Source organism: Lytechinus variegatus, chromosome 14 (genome assembly GCF_018143015.1).
Source record: "Lytechinus variegatus isolate NC3 chromosome 14, Lvar_3.0, whole genome shotgun sequence".
NCBI classification, from domain to species: Eukaryota; Metazoa; Echinodermata; class Echinoidea; order Temnopleuroida; family Toxopneustidae; genus Lytechinus; species Lytechinus variegatus.
Window position 1 is genome coordinate 21,910,662 of NC_054753.1, and position 26,018 is coordinate 21,936,679.

At 38.5% G+C, this 26,018-nt stretch overlaps 1 protein-coding gene across 3 annotated transcripts in view; it reads right to left on the bottom strand.

The window, feature by feature from the left end:
• The window catches only part of LOC121427583 (zinc finger protein 600-like), a 43,978-nt gene that overhangs the window by 8,184 nt on the left and 9,776 nt on the right, over window positions 1-26,018 (bottom strand). The window contains exons 3-6 of one of the 3 annotated variants that reach the window (XM_041624047.1): window positions 25,924-26,016; window positions 11,174-11,314; window positions 9,499-9,633; window positions 7,162-7,287 (exon numbers count right to left, since the gene is read on the bottom strand). In XM_041624047.1, coding sequence (XP_041479981.1) covers window positions 7,162-7,287; window positions 9,499-9,633; window positions 11,174-11,314; window positions 25,924-26,016 — 495 coding nt within the window. Of the gene's footprint in view, window positions 1-720; window positions 7,288-9,498; window positions 9,636-11,173; window positions 11,315-25,923; window positions 26,017-26,018 lie in introns of those variants that run through there. The other 2 variants (XM_041624046.1, XM_041624045.1) reach the window with 2 other exon arrangements.

The window sequence follows — 26,018 nt, forward strand, 5'->3', positions numbered from 1 at the left end:
CAAATTCCCTTCACGACAAAGAATAAACAGGAAATCGAAAACTAGTGAATCAGAGCAGTAGTTTAGTGCTTGACGCTGGGCAAATGTCAAACAAGCGTCTTCTCCAAAACTAAGGGACGAAAATGCCCTTCCAGGTCACCAATTTTCGACAAAGACCTCCCGGCTGTTCATTGTCATTTGACGGGCATTTTTCTATGCGATTAACTGTGTTCTTTGAATCCTCCATACATCAAGTAGGGAATCATAATAATATTATTAATAATATTAATAATATTAACAATAATATTAATAATAATAATATTAATAATAATAATACAGAAGGCATACTTGCTTGGAACAGCTCATATCCTACGGAAGGTCTTGAATTAGAAAGAGAAGTGAACAAAGAGGAAAGGACCCATTGGATAGAATATAGAACAATAACCCTAGATTTCTGGAAGAAGCCCGGTTGCTGTTTAATATACCAACAGAACATCAAGTTGTGGAAAATGAAAATAATAATAATGTGGTCCATTAATATATAGCTCAGCTACTATAATTGCATAAACTCCACTGCACTTGATACTTGGTATCATATTATTACCCCGGCTGTAGCTGAGCTGCCAAACAGGCACTAAAAGCATTCAAGGAATGAATCCTACCGGTTACCCATTCACCTCACCTGGGTCGAGTAAAGCACAATGTGGGTAAACTTCTTGCTGAAGGAGTACACGCCATGGCTGGGATTCGAACCCACGTCCCTCTGATTGAAAGACGAAAGTCATATCCACTAGACCACGACGCCCCCAAAATTCCTAATAATCATCAGGACAAAGGACAATACCAAATCCGAAAAGAGGCTGATGATGATACGACTGATCTTATTTTTGACAAAGTCACATCTGTTGGATCTACAGGTAAATAAGCAGCCTGGGGAAGGGTTTCATCAACAGTTGTTGTCTAACATGTTGTCAGGTCTGACAACGTTTCTTAATTGGCTAAGAAGTCCTTTCATGAAATTCTCTCTAGATTTACACTATCAAACCTGCACCAGAACCAACACCGTATGAATACAAGCTATCAACTTGAAGTGGAACCAGAAGCCTAAATAAATAAAGGACATTCCTAGCAAGTTACATGGAACTATATCAAGAGATCCTGATACAATGCAAACGATTCAGCCAAGACAAACTTTGTCTTTGAAATCTGGCATTTGTTTTCAATTATTCACTTGATGAAACATTATATGAAACACTGATCTTGTAAACAGCATGGACACAATTCACACAATATCTTGCGTCATGTCCTGATTTAATATATGACGGTGCAGTATCTGAGCCAAGAGATTTTATTCAATTCCACTTGTGTGCTCTGTTTGTTTGTTCGCAACGTCCTGCGAAACAAGAGAGTCATTGCCTGTATTACCAACGATGGCATTGTCACTATTAGAGGGGATCTTAATTCTATGCTTCCTGAAATGTTTGTTTATTGCGAACGGCTTCCGACTTATGAACTGGGAACAGATTGGACAACGCTTAACCTTGCCTTTCACATGTTCATTTGAATGTTCCACAACTTCCATTGGGTCATGAAAATCTATCTTACAAAAACAGCACTGCCATGTCTTCTCCTTCTTTACAGATTGTACATCAAGAGAGGAAGTGTGTACCGCCTCCAGGACCGTATCATCTTGTACATGATCAGACGTTTGGGATGACGAATTTTCCTCTAAAGATTTCCCCATCTCATGACTATTCTTTTGAGGGATATTACTACATGGCCTTTTTGCTATGGTGCCTTTATTCTTCACCATAGTTTTATTCATTTCCTTGTTCATGTCCTGTGACATAGGTGACTGGGTAATCAAAATGCCATGTTTAATGAAATGTGATGTGAATGCATACTTCTGCAGGATCAAGGTCTCTGCACAGATCGGGCAACGCTTAACATCACCATCTGCGTGGACCTTTACATGATATACAACTTCTACTGCTTCATGAAATTTCTTCTGACAAAGAGAACACTGCCATTTGCTTTCTTTATCAGCGACTTTCATACTATATGGTCTTACAGATTGATTTTGAGGGTCCCCAGATGGGTGCACTTTTGGCTGCTGGATACGATCCTGTTGCTGTACTTGATCAGAGGTCCCAGATGTATCACATGCTTTCAAAGATCTTTCAGCATTCTGCAGGTGTTCACAAGTGAGGTCACCAGGCAGATTTTCAGTTGCATTTTTATGTCCATCATTCGAGGGGAGATCCATTTCATATGAGGTCCCTTCCTTCTGCACCACTGTTTGATCCGATTCCAAGTTTTCTAGGTCCTGCAAAGTAGGTGACCCGATGACATCCTCAACCAATTCTATACCATATGGGTCTAAAGACAGATTTTCTGTTTCACAAGATGGGGGCACCTTAGTCTGTGGATTACAGTCTTCTTGTTGAACTTCATCAGAGGTGCCAGATGTATCAAATTCCATCAAAGATCTTTCAGTGTTCTGCAGGTTCTCCCAAGTAAGCTCAGCACACAGATTTCCAGCTGGGGTGCATTTTATCATGTCAAGCCCATCATTTGAGACAAGTTCTGTTTGGTAACAAGATTCGTCAACCTGCATTACTGTTTGATAAATTTCCAAGTTCTCTTTGTCCGCCGAAACAGGTGGTCTTCCAATATCATCAATGACCACTTTGTCATTAGACATGGTTTGAGGCCTGATAATGCCATGCATTTGTAAGTGGGAGTTTGATGTTGGTTTTTCCCGGCTTAATAACTTAACACAGATAGGACAAAACTTCCTTTGCGCATAGCTGTGGTCCTCAACATGATCTAAAAGTTCCTGTGATTCATTGAATTTTGTTCCACAACTACAACATTGTGACCTACCCTCTCCCAAGTCACTATATTTTACAAAGGTAAGCCTTTCTTGAGATGAAGGGAGCTTTTGATCACTATCCACATGATAGTCTTGATCTTGCTTAGAGTTTTGGGATGGAGAACATTCTTTTGCATGATCATCTGTGTTTGGAAGCTGCTCATGAGTCATGTCACTTGGTGGAATTTCAGCAGTAATGCCAAGTGTCATTTCCACTCTGTCATTTGGGGATTGCAGGATCTTGAAGGAAGCTCCTTCACTGCTTGTATCCTCAATAGGAATCCCCTCTTCAGAGGGTATGTTTATGCCATGCTTCCTCAGATGCAATTGGAATTCTAATCTCTGGTCACTTCTGAACCACTTCCCACAGACAGGGCAGCGGTTTGAGCCCTTGCTAATGTGGAGGCGGGAATGAATACCTAGAGATTCAACTGAATCAAACTCCTCATAACACCATCGACAATGGTTTTGCATTTCTTGGTCAGTGTCTGCTGCTCGAACATCAAACTTCCTGCCATGAACAGGGGTGTTGATTCCATGAAGTTTCAGGTGCCCCTTGAAGTATTCAAAAGTAAACCATTTCTTACATACAGGACAACAGTTGTTGCCTATTGCAATGTGGATTTTGATATGATCCAGCAGTTTGTCAGTGTTATGAAAATGCTTTGAACACCAGACACACGTTGTGTCTTGATTCAATATATTTGGGCTATGCACTTCCATCTTGTCCACGACAACAATCTCTGAAGCAGGCAGCACCATATTTGAACCATCAACATTCTGTGCATATGTTGTACAGGGCAAGATGATGCCATGGCTTCGGAGATGGACTTTGAAACTCTGTTTTGCTGATGGTCTAAACCACTCGCCACACACTGGACAACGATTCTTTCCCCTGCCAATGTGGAGAAGCGTGTGACTTGCGAGGGCATCGCTTGACTTAAATTCTTCATCACACCATCGACAGCGATTCCGTATTTCCTGACCGGGGTCAACTGCAGGAGACACATCAAAATTCCTATCTTTATCAGGAGTGTTTATTCCATGGGAGACCTTGAGGTGGTGCTTCATATAAGGCAAATGTCTATACCACGTCTTACAGATTGGACAACAGTTGTTACCATGTGCAAAATGGATGTTGGTATGACTTACTAGTTCATCTTCCTCATTGAATTGCTTCTTACACCAGGCACAGCATAGTTTGTAAGATGCGCCTTCATTTTGTATGTTTGGGAGATGCATTGTCTTGAGTTTGAATCCACCCATCTGTGAAGGGAGCACAACATTATCTGCATCATCAACCTTTAGAACTTTATAATCACGAGGTATGAAAACGCCATGGCACCGTAGGTGGACCTTGAAATCCCGTTTCACTCGTCCAAACCACTTGCCACAAACAGGACAACGGTTCTTTCCATCGCAAATGTGAAGGAGTGAGTGAATTCCTAGAGCTTTGCTGGACTCAAATTGTTCATCGCACCATTTGCAGCGATTCTGCATTTCTTGAGGCAAGGTGATCCTTGGTGAAGCATCAAACTCCCTAGCATGACAAGCGGTGTTAATACCATGATTTAGTTTCAGGTGGCGCTTTATCGAAGCTAAACCATACCACTTCTTACAAACTGGACAGCAGTTATTACCGTAAGCAATATGGGTGTTTGTATGTTCCAATAGTTCATTGGTGTCATGAAATTGTTTAAAACACCAGGCACAACAGAGTTTCTCCTCTTCATCAGCATATTCAGACTCGACTGACTTTTTCTGTCGCTCTGAGGAAGTATGATCAATCTGCTTGAACTTATCAATGGTTTGGGATACAGAAGATGAATAGGTGTCCTTTCTTGAGCTATCATTGGTCAATCTTCCATCATCTGATGTCATGCTTACTGGTATACCATGATTTCTCAGATGCAACCTGAAAAAACCTTGAGACTGAGGGTTTTTGAACCACATGCCGCATAGTGGGCACCGGTTACTTTCCTTGCTGATGTGCAGCTGTGTATGAATATCCAGTGCACTTCTTGAATCAAATTCTTCATCACACCAAGAACAGCAATTCTGCAATCCTCCAAGCAAGGGAGCCATTGGTGAAAAGGCAAAGATTCTGCCACGGCTGGGTGTTACTATTGCATGAGCAACCCTGAGGTGTGCTCTTAAGGGTTGTAAAGCATACCATTTTCCACAGATTGGACAACGGTTGTTACCCCATGCAAGGTGGATATTGATATGATCCAACTGTTCCCTCAAACTATGAAACTCCTTCTGGCACCATGCACATCTGAGTTTCTCTTCTTGATCATTGAATGGGTTCTTCCGTTTCCGGCCGGACATACGTCCTTCTTGGGGTACAGTATTACAGCTTTGGGGTTGTACCTTTGACTGAGTGTTCATGCTGTGACCTTTCCAATGAGTCATGCGCCCACTCTGAGGAGCAGAAGATTTGGAACAAACTTCACGAATGAGGGGGTGTGCAACTGACCGCTGATCTTTGGTGCTAACAGACTCTTCGACATGAATTTCATTTGCCTGAGGATGTTTCAGGCTCATATGCCACTGCAAGCTAAGTTTGGATTCAAACCACTTCGGGCAAAGATGACAATATATACCTAACTTGAATTTAGGTACACAGATATGCTGGGAAAGCAATTCTCGACTCTCGAATTCGCATTTGCACCCACCACAACTATGAATATAGGACTTCTCATCTCCTGGACTAGAAAGTATTGAATTTTGTGAAGAGTCAACAGCTTTGTTACTCTTAAAATTCCGAGACGGATTGTTTTGCTGGGGGTAAACAGAGAGACTGCTTGCATGTTGCGTGTTTTGCCTGTTGTCAAAATTTTGAGATTCTACTGGACATTTTCCAAGGTTTGATGAGGACCTGGACTTATATGACCTTTCAGACAGGTATTTTTTCATCAACCTGTCACTCCTTTTTAGTTTAGCCCTCTGAGATATGTAAGTTTTAGGAGGAGTTTTCTTACGCGACATCAACATACTGTTCCTTGATTGCATGGGCACCTGAGAATTGCATGATGAACGCGAACTTGACTCATGGGAAAGAACTATACCATGTTTTCTAAGGTGCTTCCTGAAGAGTTTTTTTGATCTGGAATATTTCTTACAGACCGGGCAATGTGTTTTACCCTTTTTGATGTGCATTTGTGTGTGCTCCACCAATTCTTTCAAATTATCAAAATCCATGCCACACCACTGGCAGTAATGGCTAGGTGATGGAAAAGAGGTTTGCACCTGCGAAGCAGCCCTGTGGACAGTATCTAGAATGGACTGTACAGACATATCAGGATGCTGTGGTCTTTGGTCAGAAGAACGAGCAAAATATGTAAACCCATAAGTCTGAAAGTGTTTAGGTAAATAATTCTGGCGCTGGTTGTTCTGCATATGCTCAAAGCAGGGAAGAGGCACCCTGGTGCCAGAGCCGGGAGGTGGCTTCTTCTTGTACGGTGTAATGGTACCAGAGATTACTTGACCTTTCCTCCCAATCCTACTTGCAGCCTGAACTGACTGTCTTTTATCATTTTGTCTTTTGTCTATGATAGGATAGTGGGTCTCTAAATGCTCCCTAGTTCGCCGTGTATCTGGAAAGTACTCATCACACAAATGGCAATAGCACAGTCTGCGTTTACTGTGCACCTTTTGATGTGCAATCAATTTGGATCTGCTTTTAAATTCCCTATCGCACGTGAGGCAAAGATATGAGGTCTTGTCCCCGCAAAATTCACAAATATTTCTGTCCTTACCACCCTTATCAGTTCTCCCAGCCCTTGTGCGACTGTAACTATCCAAGTCTTTCTTCTCCAAGTACCTGGCCTTACAATTTGGACATTCATAAGGGAGTTCTTCACTGTGTTTAGTTCTCAGGTGTAGCAAGTACATACGCTTGTTGGGACATGCTTTCTTACAAAATCTACAAGTACGGGATTCAGACTGTACACATTGGGAGTTACTTGGCATTTCTTGGCTTCCATTAAGGTTCCACCCTTCCTCTGGGTCTACTGCATTCTGGAAATTCTTTGTTTTATCCAATACCTCATAACCTCCTTCCTCTACTTCAAACCTGACTATCTGAGAGACTGGGTCACTCGCCACAGTCTCCTTGGAGAGTTCCACTCCCCTTTCATCTCCAACCGCAGAGTGACGGTTGCTTACAGAAAAGTGTGACACTTTTTGGTGTTCATCAAAATCACTCTGGGTATTGAACAAATCACCACAGATTGCACAAATGATAACCTCTGTCCTTTCTTGTTTGATTCCATCTACATCAAGCAATGGAGGGGGTGACTTACTGTCCACGGGGCCACCTGTCGAAGATCTCCCTACTCCCTCTTGCTCACAGGATCTCCGCAAGGATTCCAACATCTTGTAGCTCTCTGCAAATTGGTCGGGATCCTCTTGGTAAGGCAGGTGTTGGCCTGGATAGGTCAAAATACAAAAGAAAAAAAATGCAAGTTTCTGTGGAAAAACAATTTATTTCACTATCAAAACCAAATATTCATAATTATTACCGATATCAGACATTTACAAAACAGTATTTCCTGAGATTTTATGAATATAGGGAAGAGGTAGATATATTATTTGTATTTTGCATGGTCTTTCTGCATGTACAAACTTTGCAGAAGAGACGACACAATATATACCTTTGTATTTTCCCAGTTCTCATACATGTATCCGGGCATCTGAGGATGCGCAGAAAGAGATATGCATAATAGGTATCTGCGCATCAACAACATACCTCATAATCGAGATCTGCATTCCGTAGAGGACCAATCCAGGGACGCGACATTTCAGTTACGTCAATATGATAAGGCTTATGTAGGCCCTATATGCTCAACATGACAAATTAGAATTCCGTTCTTAACCCTTTCAACCCTAAATTATTAGGGGCAGCGATGACCTATACCCTGAATTATTTGCACATATCGGCCACATTCACAAACTCCCATGATTCAAGACCCAACGGCATCTCCTCCCCGCTAGTACCCGGACCGAGCCCGCTGAAGTTGTTTACCTTCTCGTAGACCTAATCTACAAACAGAAATATCAACTTCAGTGTCTGTTTTGGGCTCAAAATCACTGTTTTTACCAAAGTCAGATATATCAATTGCTTTCCCATAGTAAGCACATGACTTGCCTCATATTATTCCGTGTATCACCGCACATACGACACAAGAAACCACAGAAAAGTGGCATATTTTTGCCATTTTTAATGTGAAATCCTTCCGAAATCATTGCCAATCTTGACTGAATTTATCAACTAAATTTTCCTACACGTATACGTACTAGAAAGATGACATCATTTTTAAAAGATCACCTGACATTTTGTAGTCACATTCCGGCCAATCAGCTATATGCACGTTCACTGGTAGGCCAGTATTCCGGCCAGTCGGGTTCAAAGGGTTAAGGAGTGAAATATCCCAATTTTCATGATTTTTGCTTGAGATACATTATCTAGATTATAAAAAAAATATTGACTGGCTTTTCTTTCGGGGAACATCAAATATACTGCCCTCGTCTAAAGACTTGGGCCAATGTAATTCAGTTGCGGGCAATGTACTACATGTTCCCCCTCAAGGCCATTCAATGTTAAATGATTCTTTAATTGATCTAAAAACAATAAATAATATACTTATTTGTATAGCGCAGAAACTATGTATATATATTTTACTGCGCTGATATTAAGAGCTTATGAAATGCTTGAAAACATATTTAGAAAAGGGGGAAAAAATGTAAGGGAATTAGTTGAAAAGATATGTTTTCAGTCTAAGTTTACATGTTTCTACTGATGGAGAGGATCTAATTACATATGGAAAACCATTCTATAATTTGGGGGCTGCGCAGGCAAAAGCACAATCTCCCAAAGTTATCTTTGTATTACGTGTGGGGATGTGAAGAAGCAAATTATCATGAGAACTGCGCAGGTTGTGTGTCTGTGAACTTTTCTTAGTAGAAGCTCAGAAATAAAGGGCTTGGCGACTTGGTGCCTTGTATACAATTAAAATTCTAGAGATTGCTATGTGGAAGCACCGTGGTGTAGTGGTTCTGACTTTCGCCTTGTAATCAAAGGGTCATGTGTTTGAATCCCACCATGGCCTAGCGTCCTTTGGCAAGGCATCAATCCACAATTTGCCACTCTCAACCCAGGCCTTAAATGGGTACCCGGAAGGATGAGAAAGCCTATGTAGTATGTCTAACAACTGAGTCTTGGAACTCAGTGGAGAATGTGCATACATTGTATGCGGGCATGCAAGTGTCTGATGACCGGGGTAATAATAATAGCTGCATTTATAAAGCGCCTTTTGCCTGAGGATACAAAGCGCTGTTATTATTACCCCGGCTTTAGCTCGAGCTACCATCACCAGCACTCAGTGCATGCAAGGAATTAATCCTGCCGGGTGCCAATTCACCTCACCTGGGTCGAGTGCAGCACAGTGCGGATAAATTTCTTGCTGAAGGAAAACACGCCATGGTTAGGACTCGAACCCACGACCCTCTGAAAGGCGAGAGTCAGAACCACTAGACCACAACGCGCTGTAAACGTCGTTCCGATGTGTTAAGCGCTATATAAATGCGGAATATTATTATTATAAATATGGAAAGTTTGAAATGGAGGAGTGTGTGCGTACCTTCATCATCACTCAGAGGTTCTTGCTTGATGTCCACTGGTGGCGCATCAGTCGTCACAGGCGCGCTTGTGGACTCGCTGGTAGAAGGTTGGTCAGCAGGGTCATCTTGCTCATCAGTCCATTCTTGATCCCCATCTGCAAGGTATCAAGGTAATTCCATTCTTTATTTCATTTCCATTCAAAACATAATACAAAGTAATATAAAGTAATACAAATCAAGTACAATTTTACAGAAGGGCATTCTTACTTCATAAAACAAACACAAAAAAACAGTATGATATATAGCATAAATGGAAATGGGGGGTCCACTTAAAAGCAATGCTTGTAAAGTGTGTAATTCAAAAGAGTTAAAGGGGAAGTTCTCTCAGATGAAAAAGTTTGTTGGGTAAGAATACCAGAAAAAAATCAAGAATAAATATTGATAAAATTTGAGCAAAATCCTTCAAATATTTAAAAAGTTACACAAATCTTAGGTTTTTGCTTCGTTATGTCATATTCAAGCAGCTGAAATGCATAGGTTTACTGCAGGTGTTTTAAAGGCTCCTAATTACATTTTTTTTCAGGAGCGGATGTGAAATGATTGGTCTGTTGATATATTGAAGGTACATTAAAACCCATTCCCAATTTGTTGAGAAAATTACATTTCATTTACATTTTTATGACACAAAATATGGGAAAAGCTGCAGCTTGAATATGACGCCCTAAACTAAAAAAAAAATCTAATAACTTTTTTAATCCTTGATGGATATTCCTCAAACTTTCACAATTTTTTTCCTCTACATGACCACCTCCATCACCACCATTATCACGATTTTGAATGACATTCACTACGATCATCACCATCATCATTTTCATCATCTGAATCATCATGATCATAATCATCCTCCTCAAAATCACCTTCCTCATCATCATCCTCACAATCACCATCATCATCATAATTATCATCATCATCATCATCATCATCATCATCATCATCACCATCACCATCAGCTCCACAATATTGGGTTCATCAGGAAATATTTGTCAAAATCTGCTACTGAAAAATTGGTTCATGCTCTGATTTCTTCACGACTTGACTTTGGGAATGCCTTACTTTACAATTTACCCAACATCCAGTTGTCTAAACTCCAAAAGCTCCAGAACGCTGCAGCACGTTTGGTCACCCTATCTAAAAAACATGTTCATATCACACCCATTCTGAAATCCCTTCATTGGTTAAAGGTCAACGATCGCATCATCTTCAAAATCCTTCTCCTTGTATTCCATGTAAATTAACGGCTCTGCTCCACAGTACAATATTAATAATACACTCCAGTCAGGTCCCTACGTTCATCAAACTCTGGTTCCCTAGTTATTCTTAAATCCGTTAAGACATGGGGGCTCAGGCTTTTGCTCATGCTGGCCCTGTTCTATGGAATGGTCTTCCCCTGACAATCCGTGAATGCACGTCCATTGATACTTTTAAACGTTACCTTAAGACTCGTCTATTCAATGCCTCTTACTCTTAATTGTTCCTGGATCTATTACTATTATATTTGTACCTGTTCTCTCGTTCTTTCTTTCTTCTTTCACTGCGCCTTGGGCACTCTGCCGAGTGGATTTGGCGCATTACAAATCACATATATTATTATCATCATCCCCACAATCACCATCATCATGGAAGTACTTCTTTTACCTTCTTCTTCAGACTGTTCATCTCCGTCGTTTGACCACTCTTCATCGCTGTCTTCCTCGTTTTCTTCTTCACTCTCCTCACTTTCCTCCTCAGTCGACTCTTCTTTATAGGAGATGATCTCCTTTCTCCTTCTCTTCATACCTGAGGGAGTATATGATATAAGAATTATAAACCTGCCAACCCTCTACAACAAAAAAATATTCTTATGAGGAAAAAAAAAGTATTTTTTTGACAAAAAAAGAGTAGTTATAAAAATTTGTTTCAATGTAACAATCGCCAGCCTGTTGTAGTAAGATCGAAGAAAAAACATATGAAATGACTCTACTTGAAAACTTGATAAATCACCCTTTTAAACATGTGCTCGTAGGCAAAAATTTACTTGTTCTTTTCAGGCAACAAGTTACTGGCTCAACAGTGATTTTTACCGGTCTGGGACTGTCAGACCAGAGCTAGTGTCATGCTCTGTGTATAATACATAATCCATGATCAGAAATTTTTTAGAAAAGTAACAAATCATACAAAAAAAGTATTGGTGTATTTATAGCAAAAAAAGAGGAACAAATACTCTAAAAAGGGATCGGTTGGCATGTCTGGGATTACGAACTAAATTCTGAACCGGGGTTTACTTTGAAGTCTGGTGTAAAGATGTGGCTGGAGTATGGATGGTCGATTGTGACACAAATCTCTGATGGTACTTGATCAGTTCATCTGCACATTTGATGATCATGATCCACATCATTTATATTACACCATATTTCTGTTAAAACATCTATAGGCACAAGCTCATGCAATTACTACACATCTGCTTTAAAAGAAAGACACTTAAATCATTCATAACTGTCTGGGAATGACAGATACTACCAAATAAATTTTCTCGATCATGAAATTATAAGGGGGAAAAATCTTAGTAAAAGTAGCATACAATATAAGCAAGATTTTAACGATTTCAGCTTTCCACAATGATAGATACATAGGTTCCCAGGACCAAAATCCAGTTGAAACCAATTAGAGCAAAACCAATTGAAACCAGTTGGCCAACTGGTTTCAATAGGGAAATTGGAACAACTGGTTCCAATTGAAAACCAGTTGCCAACTGGTTCCAGTTAAAACCAATTGGGCAACTGGAACCAGTTGGCTATTGGTTTCAATGTTTTCAATTGGTTCCAGTTGTTCCAATTTCCCTATTAAAACCAGTTGAATCCAATTGGAGGCAACTGGTTTCAATTGGTTCCAGTTGAAACCAATTGGAGGCAACTGGTTTTCAACTGGAACCAGTTGAAACCAATTGGTTCCCAACTGGATCCAATTGGAACTTCCAGTTGGAATGAACTTAATTAGTTACAAATTAATTAGCATTTGCACTAACTATTGCTCATGCCAACACAGAAGCAGTGTTATTTGTCTATTAATACCAAAGTAAAGGGCATTGATAAAATACAGACTTTCATGTGTATATATTCATATTGGAGTTCTTCAAATATATGTATTTTTATTTGATGTAATTTGGTAACAGTTAGTGGTGTACTAATTATCTTTGAATCTGTTTTAATTATAATCTATAATATTTATGATCATGGTTTTCACTGCTAAGTATTGGAAACACTTATCTGCAAAAAGTGTGGAACTTCAAATTGAAAAAATTAAATAGATACATTGTAAATTATGATGAATCTCATAAAACATTAATCTGTGCACACTGGCAGAAAATATGCAAATTAACTGGTTTCAATTGGATCCAGTTGGGTAACTGGAAAATTTCCAATTGGAAACCAATTGGAAATCATTTCCAGTTACCCAACTGGATCCAGTTAGGATTTCCAGTTACCCAACTGGTTCCAGTTTTATTTCCAGTTACCCAACTGGTTCCAATTATAATTCAGTTACCCATCTTTCCAGTTAGAATCTCCAGTTACCCAACTGGTTCCAGTTAGAAATCATTTCCAGTTGGAAGTCATTTCCAGTTACCCAACTGGTTCCAGTTAGGATTTCCAGTTGCCCAACTGGTTCCAGTTCGGATTTCCAGTTACCCAACTGGTTCCAGTTAGAAATCATTTCCAGTTGGAAGTCATTTCCAGTTACCCAACTGGTTCCAGTTAGGATTTCCAGTTGCCCAACTGGTTCCAGTTAGGATTTCCAGTTACCCAACTGGTTCCAGTTAGAAATCATTTCCAGTTGGAAGTCATATCCATTTACCCAACTGGTTCCAATTAGGATTTCCAGTTGCCCAACTGGTTCCAGTTAGGATTTCCAGTTGCCCAACTGGTTCCAGTTCGGATTTCCAGTTGTACCCAACTGGTTCCAGTTAGAAATCATTTCCAGTTGGAAGTCATTTCCAGTTACCCAACTGGTTCCAGTTAGGATTTCCAGTTGCCCAACTGGTTCCAGTTAGGATTTCCAGTTACCCAACTGGTTCCAGTTAGAAATCATTTCCAGTTGGAAGTCATATCCATTTACCCAACTGGTTCCAATTAGGATTTCCAGTTGCCCAACTGGTTCCAGTTAGGATTTCCAGTTGCCCAACTGGTTTCTACTGGAAATTGTTAAATTCCAGTTAAAACCAATTGAAACCAGTTGAAACCAATTGAAACCAGTTGGAAATCCAACTGGTTTCAATTGGATTTTGGTCCTGGGTTTAAATAGATCAATGTGGCCATTTGTCTTCCTTGAAGTGCATGAAATGTATTATGAAAGAATACACATTTAAAGGATAACGCCGACCAGCATGCTGAAGTTTAGTAAGGTTCAAGGTTCAAAAATTATAGGGCATCTTTTAATGCAAAGTGCAGGCTTTGTGAATGCTACACAAGAATTCATGTTTCCACTGATATTTCTCTGACAGTTAAAATAAACTTTCTCCTTCTCCACCTGCAAGTCATCTTTGTTTTTGTTTTTTTCTTGTCTTCTTCCATTTATATTCTTGAGTTTGTTACAGGTAAGGGTGCATTCAATGTTGATTTTTCAAATTTAAACAGCAGCATGAATCATGATTGAAAACTGCAATTCCAAAACACAGAACACAATCAACGGTGCACCGTTCAGTGTGAAAAATATAAAGCCGTTTATAAGTTGATCGTCTTTAAGTTTCCCACTTTCGTTAGCGCAGCTTTTATAGTGCTCAGTTTGACCCATCACGAGAAAGGTCAGTGTCCAATGTGTCCATGCATTCTATCCCTGTGAGATAGATAAGGATGATGAGAGAATAAAACTATTCAACACAAAAAAAATAAAACAAGACTAATTCACTGTATATTCATGTAGCAACTGCTTCAGACTGCTTGGAAAAAAAATACAGAATTTATTAGGGGAGATCAATTATCATGGGGGGGGAATCAATCGCTCCACCTATAATGCCAATGAAGCTGTAAATGTAGGATTCGATCTCAGAAAACAATTGATTGTACCACTTTCTACACTTCACTGGTTCCCTCAATATGATGTTAACATGTAGATGTTGGAGACAAAAATAATAAATTCAGTAAAATAAAATATTCAATTTTGATGACATGAATTTATTCAATTCAGTTTATTTTTAACAATATCTTTAAAAAAAAATACAATCAAAACATCAACGAAAGTTATGATACATGTGAAACATAAAATTGGCTCAATATGCAATGTATGACACTTATTACAAAATTACAATAAGATTTTGACATCTTAGAGTACTATTTACATTTTCTCCTAAAACTTTATACAAATAGTTGAAACAATAACATTGGCAAAATGTATGCATGAACAAGAAAAAAATGTTTATCCATTGGGTGATTTCAAGTACGGTGTTGAAATCTGGTGTTGGTATTGGGACAACACCAACACCAGCTACAACACCGTACTTGAAATCACGCTGGTGTTGGGATTGACCTCGGAAAATATGACGTATTTCCGGCAGTTTGTGTTGAGCTCTGGTGTTGAATGTCGTCTGCTGAACCGAGCATTACAGCTGGTATTGACGATCTACGTGCAATTTCCCTATTCACCAACACCAACCCCCAGGGATTGTGAAAATCGTGATTTCAAGTTCGGTGTTGGTGTTGATGAACTGTACTTCACGAACAGGAGGAGAACACGATGAAACACCCTGTAAAATTGAAATTACCCAATGATTACAGAATTCTGTGAATCCCATTGGATGAGTACAGAAAATCGTCTGGTTCCAGAGGTCAATGAGTGAACAGAACATGTATTTTTACCAACCATGCACCCAAGTGGATACCAAGTATTAATTTTATTCACATCGGCAAGAGGCCATCTCAGGGTTGGGGGTATGAAAAACTGGTACACATAGCACCCTATAAAAAAAAAGATCTTGTAGATTAGACATAAGAGCCCTGTCTTACAAAGAGTTACGATTGATGCAATCAATCATAACTATGGAAAGCCAGCAACATCTACATCTAAGATGCATGTTTGACTTGTTTGTTAAAAATATTTTCTAGAAATGACGAAGAATCATGCATCCAATGTTTTCTTGAAAATTAAGTGTGCTTCTCTTAGTTTACAAAGACCTTTTACAAAGGACATTGTTCAAATTTCCCGGAGAAAAAATCATGACTTTGTGGATTTCCATATATTTTAGGTTGATCAGATCAATTGTAAGACTTTGTAAGACGGGCGTAGATGAACAACTTATCCAAGAAGACCTACATGTACTACATCCACCAACACTGATTTATGGTCATAAATCCAAACATTTATAACTAAAATAAACTTTTTTATTCAATTCATTTAAAAGAGCCATGATTAATAAGAAACATAAGTGCAATAAATGCTGCTGGTAGAATTCTACAAAGTTATTGATTGCCTCATAAATCCAATAATGTCAATAATGAAAAGTTACCATTTTCTGGTAGTAACAGTCAGAGGCCAGTGCCTCTCAGCCGATCAAAACCAAGGATTTCACTGAAACTATCAGTGCGGACAAGTTTTATTGTGCGAATTTAAGAAAAGAGAACCGGCTGCTTTAACATTCTGGGAACGTAAATTGAACCTTGCAATTGATTTTGACTGGAAAGACACATTGAAATTTAAGTTTAAGACGTTGAAAAACAATAAAATAAAGCAACTCTAACTTCAAAACTCTTCACAGGATTTTACCGTTTAGATACAACTTGTGGAGGTGGAAAATTGTAACAGACAACTCATGTATTTTCTGTAAAACAACAGAATCTTTTGTTCATGTTGTTTTAGAATGCCCAAGCGTAAAGCTTTTCTGGAAACATATTGTGGATTTGATTAATTTAATGTTTAAAGAAAAAATCATATTAAACGAAAAATTATTAATAGTTGGTTTTGATTTCACACATGAAAAAGCAACAGATATAAATACAGTCCTTGTGTATGCTCAATATGCAATCTTTTGATGTATATGATTAATTATTTTCAAGGTAAACCATACAACAGTTATTCTATATGGCATGTGCTTAAATATGAAATTCTTTTAGACGACATCTCGGATGTTGTCTCTAAGACCCTGGATGTTAATACATGTTAACTTGGCAATTGAATGAATAAAAAAACCTCTGACACGAGGAAAAGAAAAAAAAAATCAGTGCGGACAATCTTCATGATATACATGTATCCATGGATTTCCTTGGCATAAGATAGTACGCAAATATACCAGGCTTGAGTAAGTATAGCGGGAATTATTCATCCGAGGTTGGACTGGCATTACCACATCATGATCTGTGGCGTCAATGATGGGAAGTCGACTATTCCATCATTGATGTCACGGAATAGCACATTTTCTTCGTTGGGCGTTTCTTAAACCAATCAGCATTTAATATTGACTTGACATGGGCACACAAGATGTTATCAAAGAAGGTAATATCACATGGGGGCCTCAGGGTGCCATCCAGCTTATGGATATCGATAACAAAAATAGGATGAGGAAAGCCTCTTTTGACAGAATAATTGACTATACAATATACACGGTAAGATTTAATCATATTCAAATCACAATAGTGCAGCTAAATACTTGCTCTAGGATTTGATATTTTTTAATCAAATGTATTGATTTCCCTGTAGCTGTACATATATGTTCAATCATATCATCACATATAAAATTGATTAACAATATCTCAACTGGGTTCCAAAAGTAGCTGATTGAACTTTACAAGGGATCTGTATGTGGCTGTGTGATTGCTCCAATCATTTAAAACTTTGATTTTAACTTCCTGTAGTTTCTTTGTGATCATCACTATGAAGGACATTTTTTTAGAAAAAGGAAGTTTGTTTAATCGCATCTCATTTTCATTGGTCTTTCATTTGCGATCTTGTGACTTTCGATTCTAAAACCAATTGATGTGAGGCACTATAGCCTTCCTGTGAATGAACCAATCTCTTGATTATTGATGTGTGCTTTGTAAACAATATTGAAGCTAGCTTATGTAACAATATTGTTCATTTTGACCGAGGGGAATTTGTGCAGTGCCTTTGCAAAGTTTGATCAGTTTCTTTTGGAACCCAGTAATGCAACAATTATATAGAGATCAATCCAATGGCCCGTATTCTGAAGGAAAGTTAAATTTAACCATGGTCTAACTCTGTGCTAAAATTATGGGAATTATGGGAAGTGTCAAAATTTTTATTAAATTGTATGTTTCTTACGTTTACTATGCTCTTTCCTGATTCATTGATGGTGAAGACAATCACCTATTTATACTTCCTTGACAATTATGAATGATTTGAGAGCCAAATGAGCTGTAATATGATATCTCTATTAGTGATTTATGTAACAATTGGCTATCCACACTTAAACCACAAATTTAAACCCGAGTTTAAGTTAAGCCCGACTCCAGAATACGGGCCTATGTTACTAATGTTACCCTGATCAGGTGCCCATTTACTACACCTGTGTGGAGAGTGGCAAATATAAATAAATACTATAACTGCGTTCACAATAGGTACAGTAGAAAGGACCTTACAGTTACAAATATTGAGGAAAACTACTGTACAAACCATGCATATAAATTTTTTCAAAAATTCATGAAAAGTCCTACTTTGACGTACGAAATCAGTGCATTTTTATTTCATGATAATCTGACAATGAATTTCATATTTTGACAATCACTGATTATGATTCTCTAGAAAATACAACTGAAATAATACTGATCTTCAATCTTGAATTCAAGCAGTTACCTACAAAACTGGCACTAACTGACAAGATCAAGCACAAAAATTACAATATTTGGGACAGACTGCAACACAACTCTCATCAAGACTGAAAATGCCGTGGATTATGTCAACCACTTAGAGGAGAACATCCACTCCATAGGAGAGCTGACCAAAAGGCAGGTTTACCCCATTGACAGAGGTCCCCAGAGGACACCTTACCACCTCAAAAATAAAAACTCAGCTGAAGGAAGCTTAATGGGTCGTCCCGTCAGCTATATTGTTCCTAGAATCAGAACACAGAGTTAAAAAAAAAACCACATTGTCATTTCACTTTTTTTAGTTCATGCTGCTGTTTCAACTCTGGAGTCCAAAGAAAATGACATGGGACTTATCAAGGACAAGTCAGGAAAGTTTCAGACATACATTTATTGGCCATTTCATTCTGAAGTTCTTGAATGTCTTCAGGATCTCAGAGAACAGTATCACCTTCTTCAGCTTTGCTCCCTTACAATGGCTTTATGTGGCTCTATCTTGTTTTGTTTCTGTTACAGAAACTCCTGAAGCAATTGGGCAGAGCAACTTTCTGCTGTAGAATGCCAAGCTGGTATTACCAATTACATAAGAAACATTTTCCTTCTAAGCTAATCAAGCACAGTGGCTGATCTTATAGACAACATAAATTACTCTCAAGTCCTTATGTCACATTGGAGACAATGGCAGATCATGAGTCCAAAGCTGTAAACCACAAGACCACAAGGTACACATGAGTTGTTTGATATTTTTCTGTTCTCAGCATTTCTAAAAATTTAACTCCATCCTCCACTAAAACAACTAAGTCATATCTCTCAGATGCAGGGTTCCCACAGAAATTTGAAAACAGAATTCTATGACCTATCCATGACTAAATTGCTGCTTTCCATGACTTCCCGTGACGTCCCGGTAGTGAGGTAGAATTCGGGATATCACAAAACTGGGAAAAATGGAAATCATGAACATCAATTATAATAGCAGAGTATGAGAGTAGCGAGACGCGACAAACTGGAAAGCTGCCATAGCCAAGAGGTAAATGAATTCCATGACTTTTTCCATGAGTTTTCAGAAATTTTCCAAATTCCCTGACTTTCCATGACCACAAATTTTTCCAGGATTTTCCATGACTTTGGGAACCCTGCATCTTGATACTGCTGTCTAGTGATGTACTGGCAAGAAGAGTCAACTTCAAGAGGATTATACGACTGCTGACGACGAAGCGATGACTGTTAGCTTTCTCCTTCTGGTTGTTCATCATTATCCGCAGACTGTAGATTGGAAGAAAAGAACAACACTAAATGAAACAGTCAAAAAGTGGCAGAAAAGATATTAGCTAATCTTGTTGCCTAAGAATAGTGTGGACCCTGTTTGTGCTGTATGGAAACATTTGACAAAAAAATACAGCCTGAATCAGTAACATTTCAACTCTAAGACATGATTGTAAATAATTAAAAATAAATAAATAATACCGGTAATTAATCTTTATAACTCTTGAGTACACATATTGTCAACACTACTTGGATGTCAACATCAACATTTCTATGCCAATAACCTTATCATTTCTTCTCTTTTTTTCAAAGTTTATTGACTTGTGAACTTTGATTATCTGTTTTCATACAAGCTTACTTGTTCTAGGGTATCATTCTCCTTTATCTACATGTAATCTATATTATGTCATTTGCAACTGGACAAGTTTATTCTATTTAAAATAATGCATACGGCATTTTGTATGTAATCCCAGTGGTATTGTAAGTCTATCAGAAAATTATTAACCTGTGTTTAAAAAACATTCAGTCAATTATTTGTTCTTATCTCATTGAAAGCCCCCCCCCCCCCCCTCTTTTTTTTGGGCTAATGCATCGGTGTACTTAGTGTAATTATCATTATTTATAGTATATTTTAATCGGTGCCCCCTTTTGTAAGCTCTGCTTTCTCCGGGGTCACCAAACCATCACTGTATTGTTACATTTAGTATTTGCATAATTATCTATATTGGTATGTATTTATTTAAATTGTTTGTACCTGATGATGGTTGGATAAATAAATTGAATTGAAATAAAAATCTATTTCATTCTGTCTATGTACATGTATTTGTAATTTTGTAAACCTGATGTGAAAGGAATTTCCTACAAAGGACAATAAATGTATTCAATTCAATTCATTTAATGGGTGCAAAGTCAGATTCTCTATTCATTAGATTCCAATTAAGTAAGGTTGAAGTTCAATCTTTGCAAATTAACACTGTTATTGAACAAGCATTCGAGTAAAAAAATCAATGTTTTTTTTCCTAAAATTTTGATAAGGATTATAAGAAATGCACTCCTAACAAATCAAAACAGGAAAAACTTGGATTACTTCATTCAGAACAAAGACAGGGTGGTGTTTCACAAAGTTGTTCATAAAGTTATGCACAACTAAAGTTGTGCTCATAAGTTAGTGAAGCCCTTCACAAAATGCACTCCTTCATGCTGAGTGTTAAATATAAAAAACATCTTTACAATGGTCTGCGAGCCCATAGAAACCAATTTGATTTAATGTAATATTTTATCACCTGAAATCACAATTAAATATCTATAACATGGCAGAACTTGAAGACTCTAAAATATGTTCATTTCCGAGTGGGGCTCACTAACTTTTGAGCAACACTGTATATGTAAGACTGGAGCACGTTCTTAGGTGCTGGTGAGCAGTTGTTCGTAACATTGTAGAGTGACTTACAAACACCTTTATGAAACGGCACCCTCGCCGCATCATCAGAGGGTGGACTACTGGAACTTACAAAGGACATTGATGGTTGGCTTGGATTGCTACTTAGAACCTGATCATTCCTGCATTGATACTTGTACACCAGTTGAGAACACTCCATCTGAAATTCCCTCCAGACTGACCTATCAAAACCCTCTATGACAGCCTTCAGCCAATCCCCGAAGGCACTTCTCTCGTTGACTGCTCTCGGCTGCAGCATTGTCATCAGGACCCTCTCCTGCATCTGGACAGATCGAAAAGGGCAGAAAGAGACATGGGTAAATTTGAGTAAGTTGACCTTCTAGTAGTCAAAGCAATTCTTCAGACAAAGTAGGTGTCTCTTAAAGCAGTTCATACATGTACATTACAAGTGACTTTATAGACACCTGGGCTCCGTAACACGAAGGTTTGCGATGAATTGCAAATGTGAAAGAACCGCGCTCATTGGCTCCCAGTCAGTATTATAAACAGAGTGCACATACAACGATGATCTTGATTGGTCATTGGTATTTAGCGATTGATTGCAAATCTTTGTGTTACGGAGCCCTGGTGATCCTTTCTTTGGCACTGAATCAACATCAATGAAAACTTCATGTTTATCATTTACTGGCCACAAGAAAGGATCACCGGGCGTTCATAAAATCGCTAGTAACTAATGAACAGATTTACGAATCATCCACCAGATTAAAATGCAAAACGTATGTTATTCACCTCCTCTACTTAAATTTTTTTTCCAAGTTGAACTAAGTTGCGTGTTCCTCCATGAAAATTTACAACAGTCCTGAATTTTACACATTAGTGCAGTATTTCTTTTTCTGTTGGAAGGAAAATTGTAAAGCTAGACACCAAGAGCAATTTCCCGATATTACATGTACATGTACATCACGAATTGTAGAATTGAAATTATTAGGCAAGTATGTACTGTAAGAGCAAATGGCCATTTAAGACAGAAAGAATTCATTCTCAACATAGGAACATCTTCAATACAATTCGTAGCTAGAAGTGATTGCTTCTTCTGGAAAGTTTGGTCAGCCCCCCACATTCCCCCTTTGTTTACAGAATTATAGCAAGCGATTTAGTATACCATAAATTAAAAAAACATCAACACTCACTGTAAATGATTTTTATGCCATTTCAAGTCAAATTTCCTACTACAAAACTCATGCTGTAATTCCTATCAAAATCTTAAAAAAAAAAAAGAATGAATGAGTGAGTGAAATGAAATGAGACCACTGTGCATGCAAAAGCCCTTTGCCTACCTGAACAAACTGCTCATATCTCTGAGCAACACCACCAGTTTTGGCCTCCCCATCTGCCGATGCTGTCTGGGCTCTCGGACCTCCTTCGAGGGCATCCCTTGAAATGCTCTCTACATTCGGGTCGGGACTGAAGTTGGTGACAGAAAGAGAGGAAGGAATAGCAGGAGCAAGAGATGAAGGAATTGCTGGAGCAAGAGAGGAGGGAATAGGAGGAGCAAGAGCAGGAGCGGGTGGATGCGGAAGGAGAACCAGGTGGTTATCGCGCGTGGACTCGTCCTTGACTCCAGGACCTCCATTATTGCTCCCTTCCTGATACACACGAGGAGAGCTGGGGGCGGGACAAATACTAACAGTTGCATTCCCCGTCGGAGGTACGTGGACAGGGTTGTGAAGTCTTGTGTTCTAGTGAGGGGGGGGAGGAGGGAAAGAGGGGGGTGGTGAAAAAATTAAAATAAGGTGATACACCTAGAAATAAACAGCAAAGGTCCGCAAGAGTGAATCTGCAAAAGGGAAGTCATGGGTGCATTTCAAGAAACAAAAAGTGATTTTTACTGACTTTTGTTATACTGTAAGCTACCATATTATTGCATCTAATTGGCTTAGACCATATTCGCCTGTGAAAATCTCTCTTTGCTTCATATCCACTTCATCCACCCAAGCACTATCAAAATTAAATCAAGAATATAAATCTAGAGCAACTTGATTTAATTCAGTTTATTGAATTAAATTGAGTACTATTGTCAACTTAGGAAATTCATCTTGTATCATCAACAGACTCAAAGAGTTATTCATATCAATCATAATTAATCTATTATTCAAATAATCAAGCCATGAAAGACTGAATCAATCAAACAATCAATCAATGAACATACAGTCATAAAAAACATTGATAAATACGAAAGACAAAGCACTATTCAAATGAAGGTCCGGCAATCAAGAGACAATACGGGCTCAGATTATTTTCATTGTATTTCAATTGACAAGTTTGCTAATTGCTATTGCAAACCTTCAAAACTCGCAGTATCGTCATTTATTCTATACTTTTTCCTTCTTTATCATTAAACATGACCTTTTACACAATCGCATGAGCATGAGAATGTTCAATTTGTTCGTCATCACAAAATCATGTAGGGAAAATTAAATGCCAATTAGAAATTACCAGTAACTTACTCTGAAATTTGTTTTGTGTCTAACTTTCCCAATATGTTTTGCAAGAAAGTTGAATTTCATCATTATCCAATGATCTCGGTCTGTCAAATCAGCGACCCCACACCGAGACTTCTTTCTTGAGAGTTTCACATATCTGGTACGGATTGATTTATACCACACTTGCAGAATATTGGCTGTAACAAGAACAAAATATTTTGGGTCACATATACACACCATGTATATGTATTAATATCATTAAGTCAAACAAAACATCTACATGTAAACAATCTCTATTATATTTCCAAAACTTAAAATCGTAAGTGAATAACAAAAAAGATTCAGAGTAAAAATATGAAATTCAAGTTTTATAATCACCTTTCTTCCCCAATTCTTTGGCCTTGGCAGCCCAGAGTATATCTTTCTTGGCGTGGTCCCTGTAATCCATTCGTTTTTTGTTGTACAGGCAGTCCGTTTCTCGGATCCACTTCACCATGCTTTCCTCCTCTGCGTTCGAGAGACTGGAAAAAATCTTGGTCTTCTTCGGTTGGGGGCCCCCGTTGGTGCTGGCAACATAGCCATCCAGGCCGTCTTCGGATTCCCAACCCTCCGGCTCGGCAAGATTAAGGTTTGCTGACTGGGGCCTGTTCCTGCTTCTCCCCCTCCTCAAGTTCAAAGACCTGGCCTTGGCTTTGTCCTTCCCTGCGGTGGAGCTGGACTTGGGGTCGTCTTCGGGTTGCTCTGTAGGAATTCGGAGGACGGAACGTCGGTTGTTGCTCTAATTTGTCTCGGATTGTTTTGGGTTTTTTTACACCGCTCGTGACATAGTCACGCAAGGATGCTGCAACACGTGTATAAGGATTCTTAGACTAGTGCAGTGCCGGTGACTAACCAGCACTCTTGATTTCATTGTCAATTATACTGATTTGTGGAAAATATATCATGTATTTCTTTGAGTTATTTTAGTATGAATGTACAGATTAAATATGGCTTAATGTATTCTACTTAGTATGTACCGTGTATGCTCTAGAATTCACAGAAAGTCTTAATGAGCAAATTAAAGCAAAAGCATAAACTGGGAAGCATTTCTGGGGACTGTGTAAATGTCTAAGGGTGTCAGTGTACTGTATATATTATGAACATGCAAGACTGGAAAGTTTCTGGAATGAGACCATGTACACAAAAAAATATAGGCTTGAAATTATAGCTTATCTCTATACTAATAGACAATGTTGAACAATTGACTTAAGGCCATGCCATAGAGCTGCAGACTGAATCACACGATCCAATTATCAACTACATTCATGTACACCTGTATTAGTGTCTGAAGTTCCAATGTCGCTTTTCCATGCAAAAAAAAAAGAACGAAAACTGTTCAGGCATGTTCTGGAAAAAAAAATTAATGGGGAAAGATAGATTCTTCTTAAATCATATCACCTATTACTTTGCATTTAAACTATACATGCAAGTCAAAAAGCCAAAGAAAAATTGCAGTGGTAACGGACAAAGAGCAATATGCATCACCCTTGTAGAAAAGCATTCACTAAATTTGCACTTTTCGCAATCCTTGCGGGCAAGGTGCACCCTTTTTTGGGTGACGTGACTACTTCACGTTGATCCTGAAACTTTGTTTGACAATTACATGTTCACTCAGAACCCTGAATTGGTTATTAATAATAGTCAGTTCTTAACACATTATGAATAACGTCTCTATGCGCTTCCAAAGGACTTGGATATTATTACCAGGCTGTAGCTCAAGCAGCCTTTCCAGCTCTCAGCATTTTTTTTTCAAGGAATAAATTCCTGCTAGGTGCCCATTCACCTCACCTGGATAGATTTCTTGCTGAAGGAAACTACGCCATGGCGGGGATTTGAACCCACAAGCCTCTGTTTCAAAGTCTTGAGACTAATCCACTGGGCCACAACACTCCACAATTATTGTTCCTCTGTTATTCTAAGATGATATTAAGTTCAGTTCCTAGGATCTCACTACCAGTTCTACATATTTATTCATACTCTCCCCTGCAATTTACATGTAGATTCATCATATTCTTTTATAAGTTTCATTTTCTCACTCCACTCAGCCAGGAAGGAAAATGAAGGCCCTCATGATCATGACATTGAGAGCACATATTTACTGAAATAATTGCATTGCAAAAGAATTGCTGTAACCAATGATGAGCTCAATAGAGATATAAATGAATGCACATACATTATAAACTGTACATACATGTACATGTATTAAAATGTGAATGCATCTACAGTGTACACATTTGAAAGCACTAATAATAACAAACAAAATGCATGCATGTACACATTTGCACTAGTTAGTTAAAACAAATTTGAATGCAACTTTGAATGCAAATACGCTAACATGTACACACACTTAAATCCATCTACATAAAATGAATGCATTTCCACAAATTGAATGCATTTACACATTTTGAATGCACTTACCGGAGGAACCAGGCTCTATATTGACGTAGACAGGATTCATTTCTTCCTCTTCATCAACCGAAATACCAAAATCCATAGGGTAATATGTGTCATCT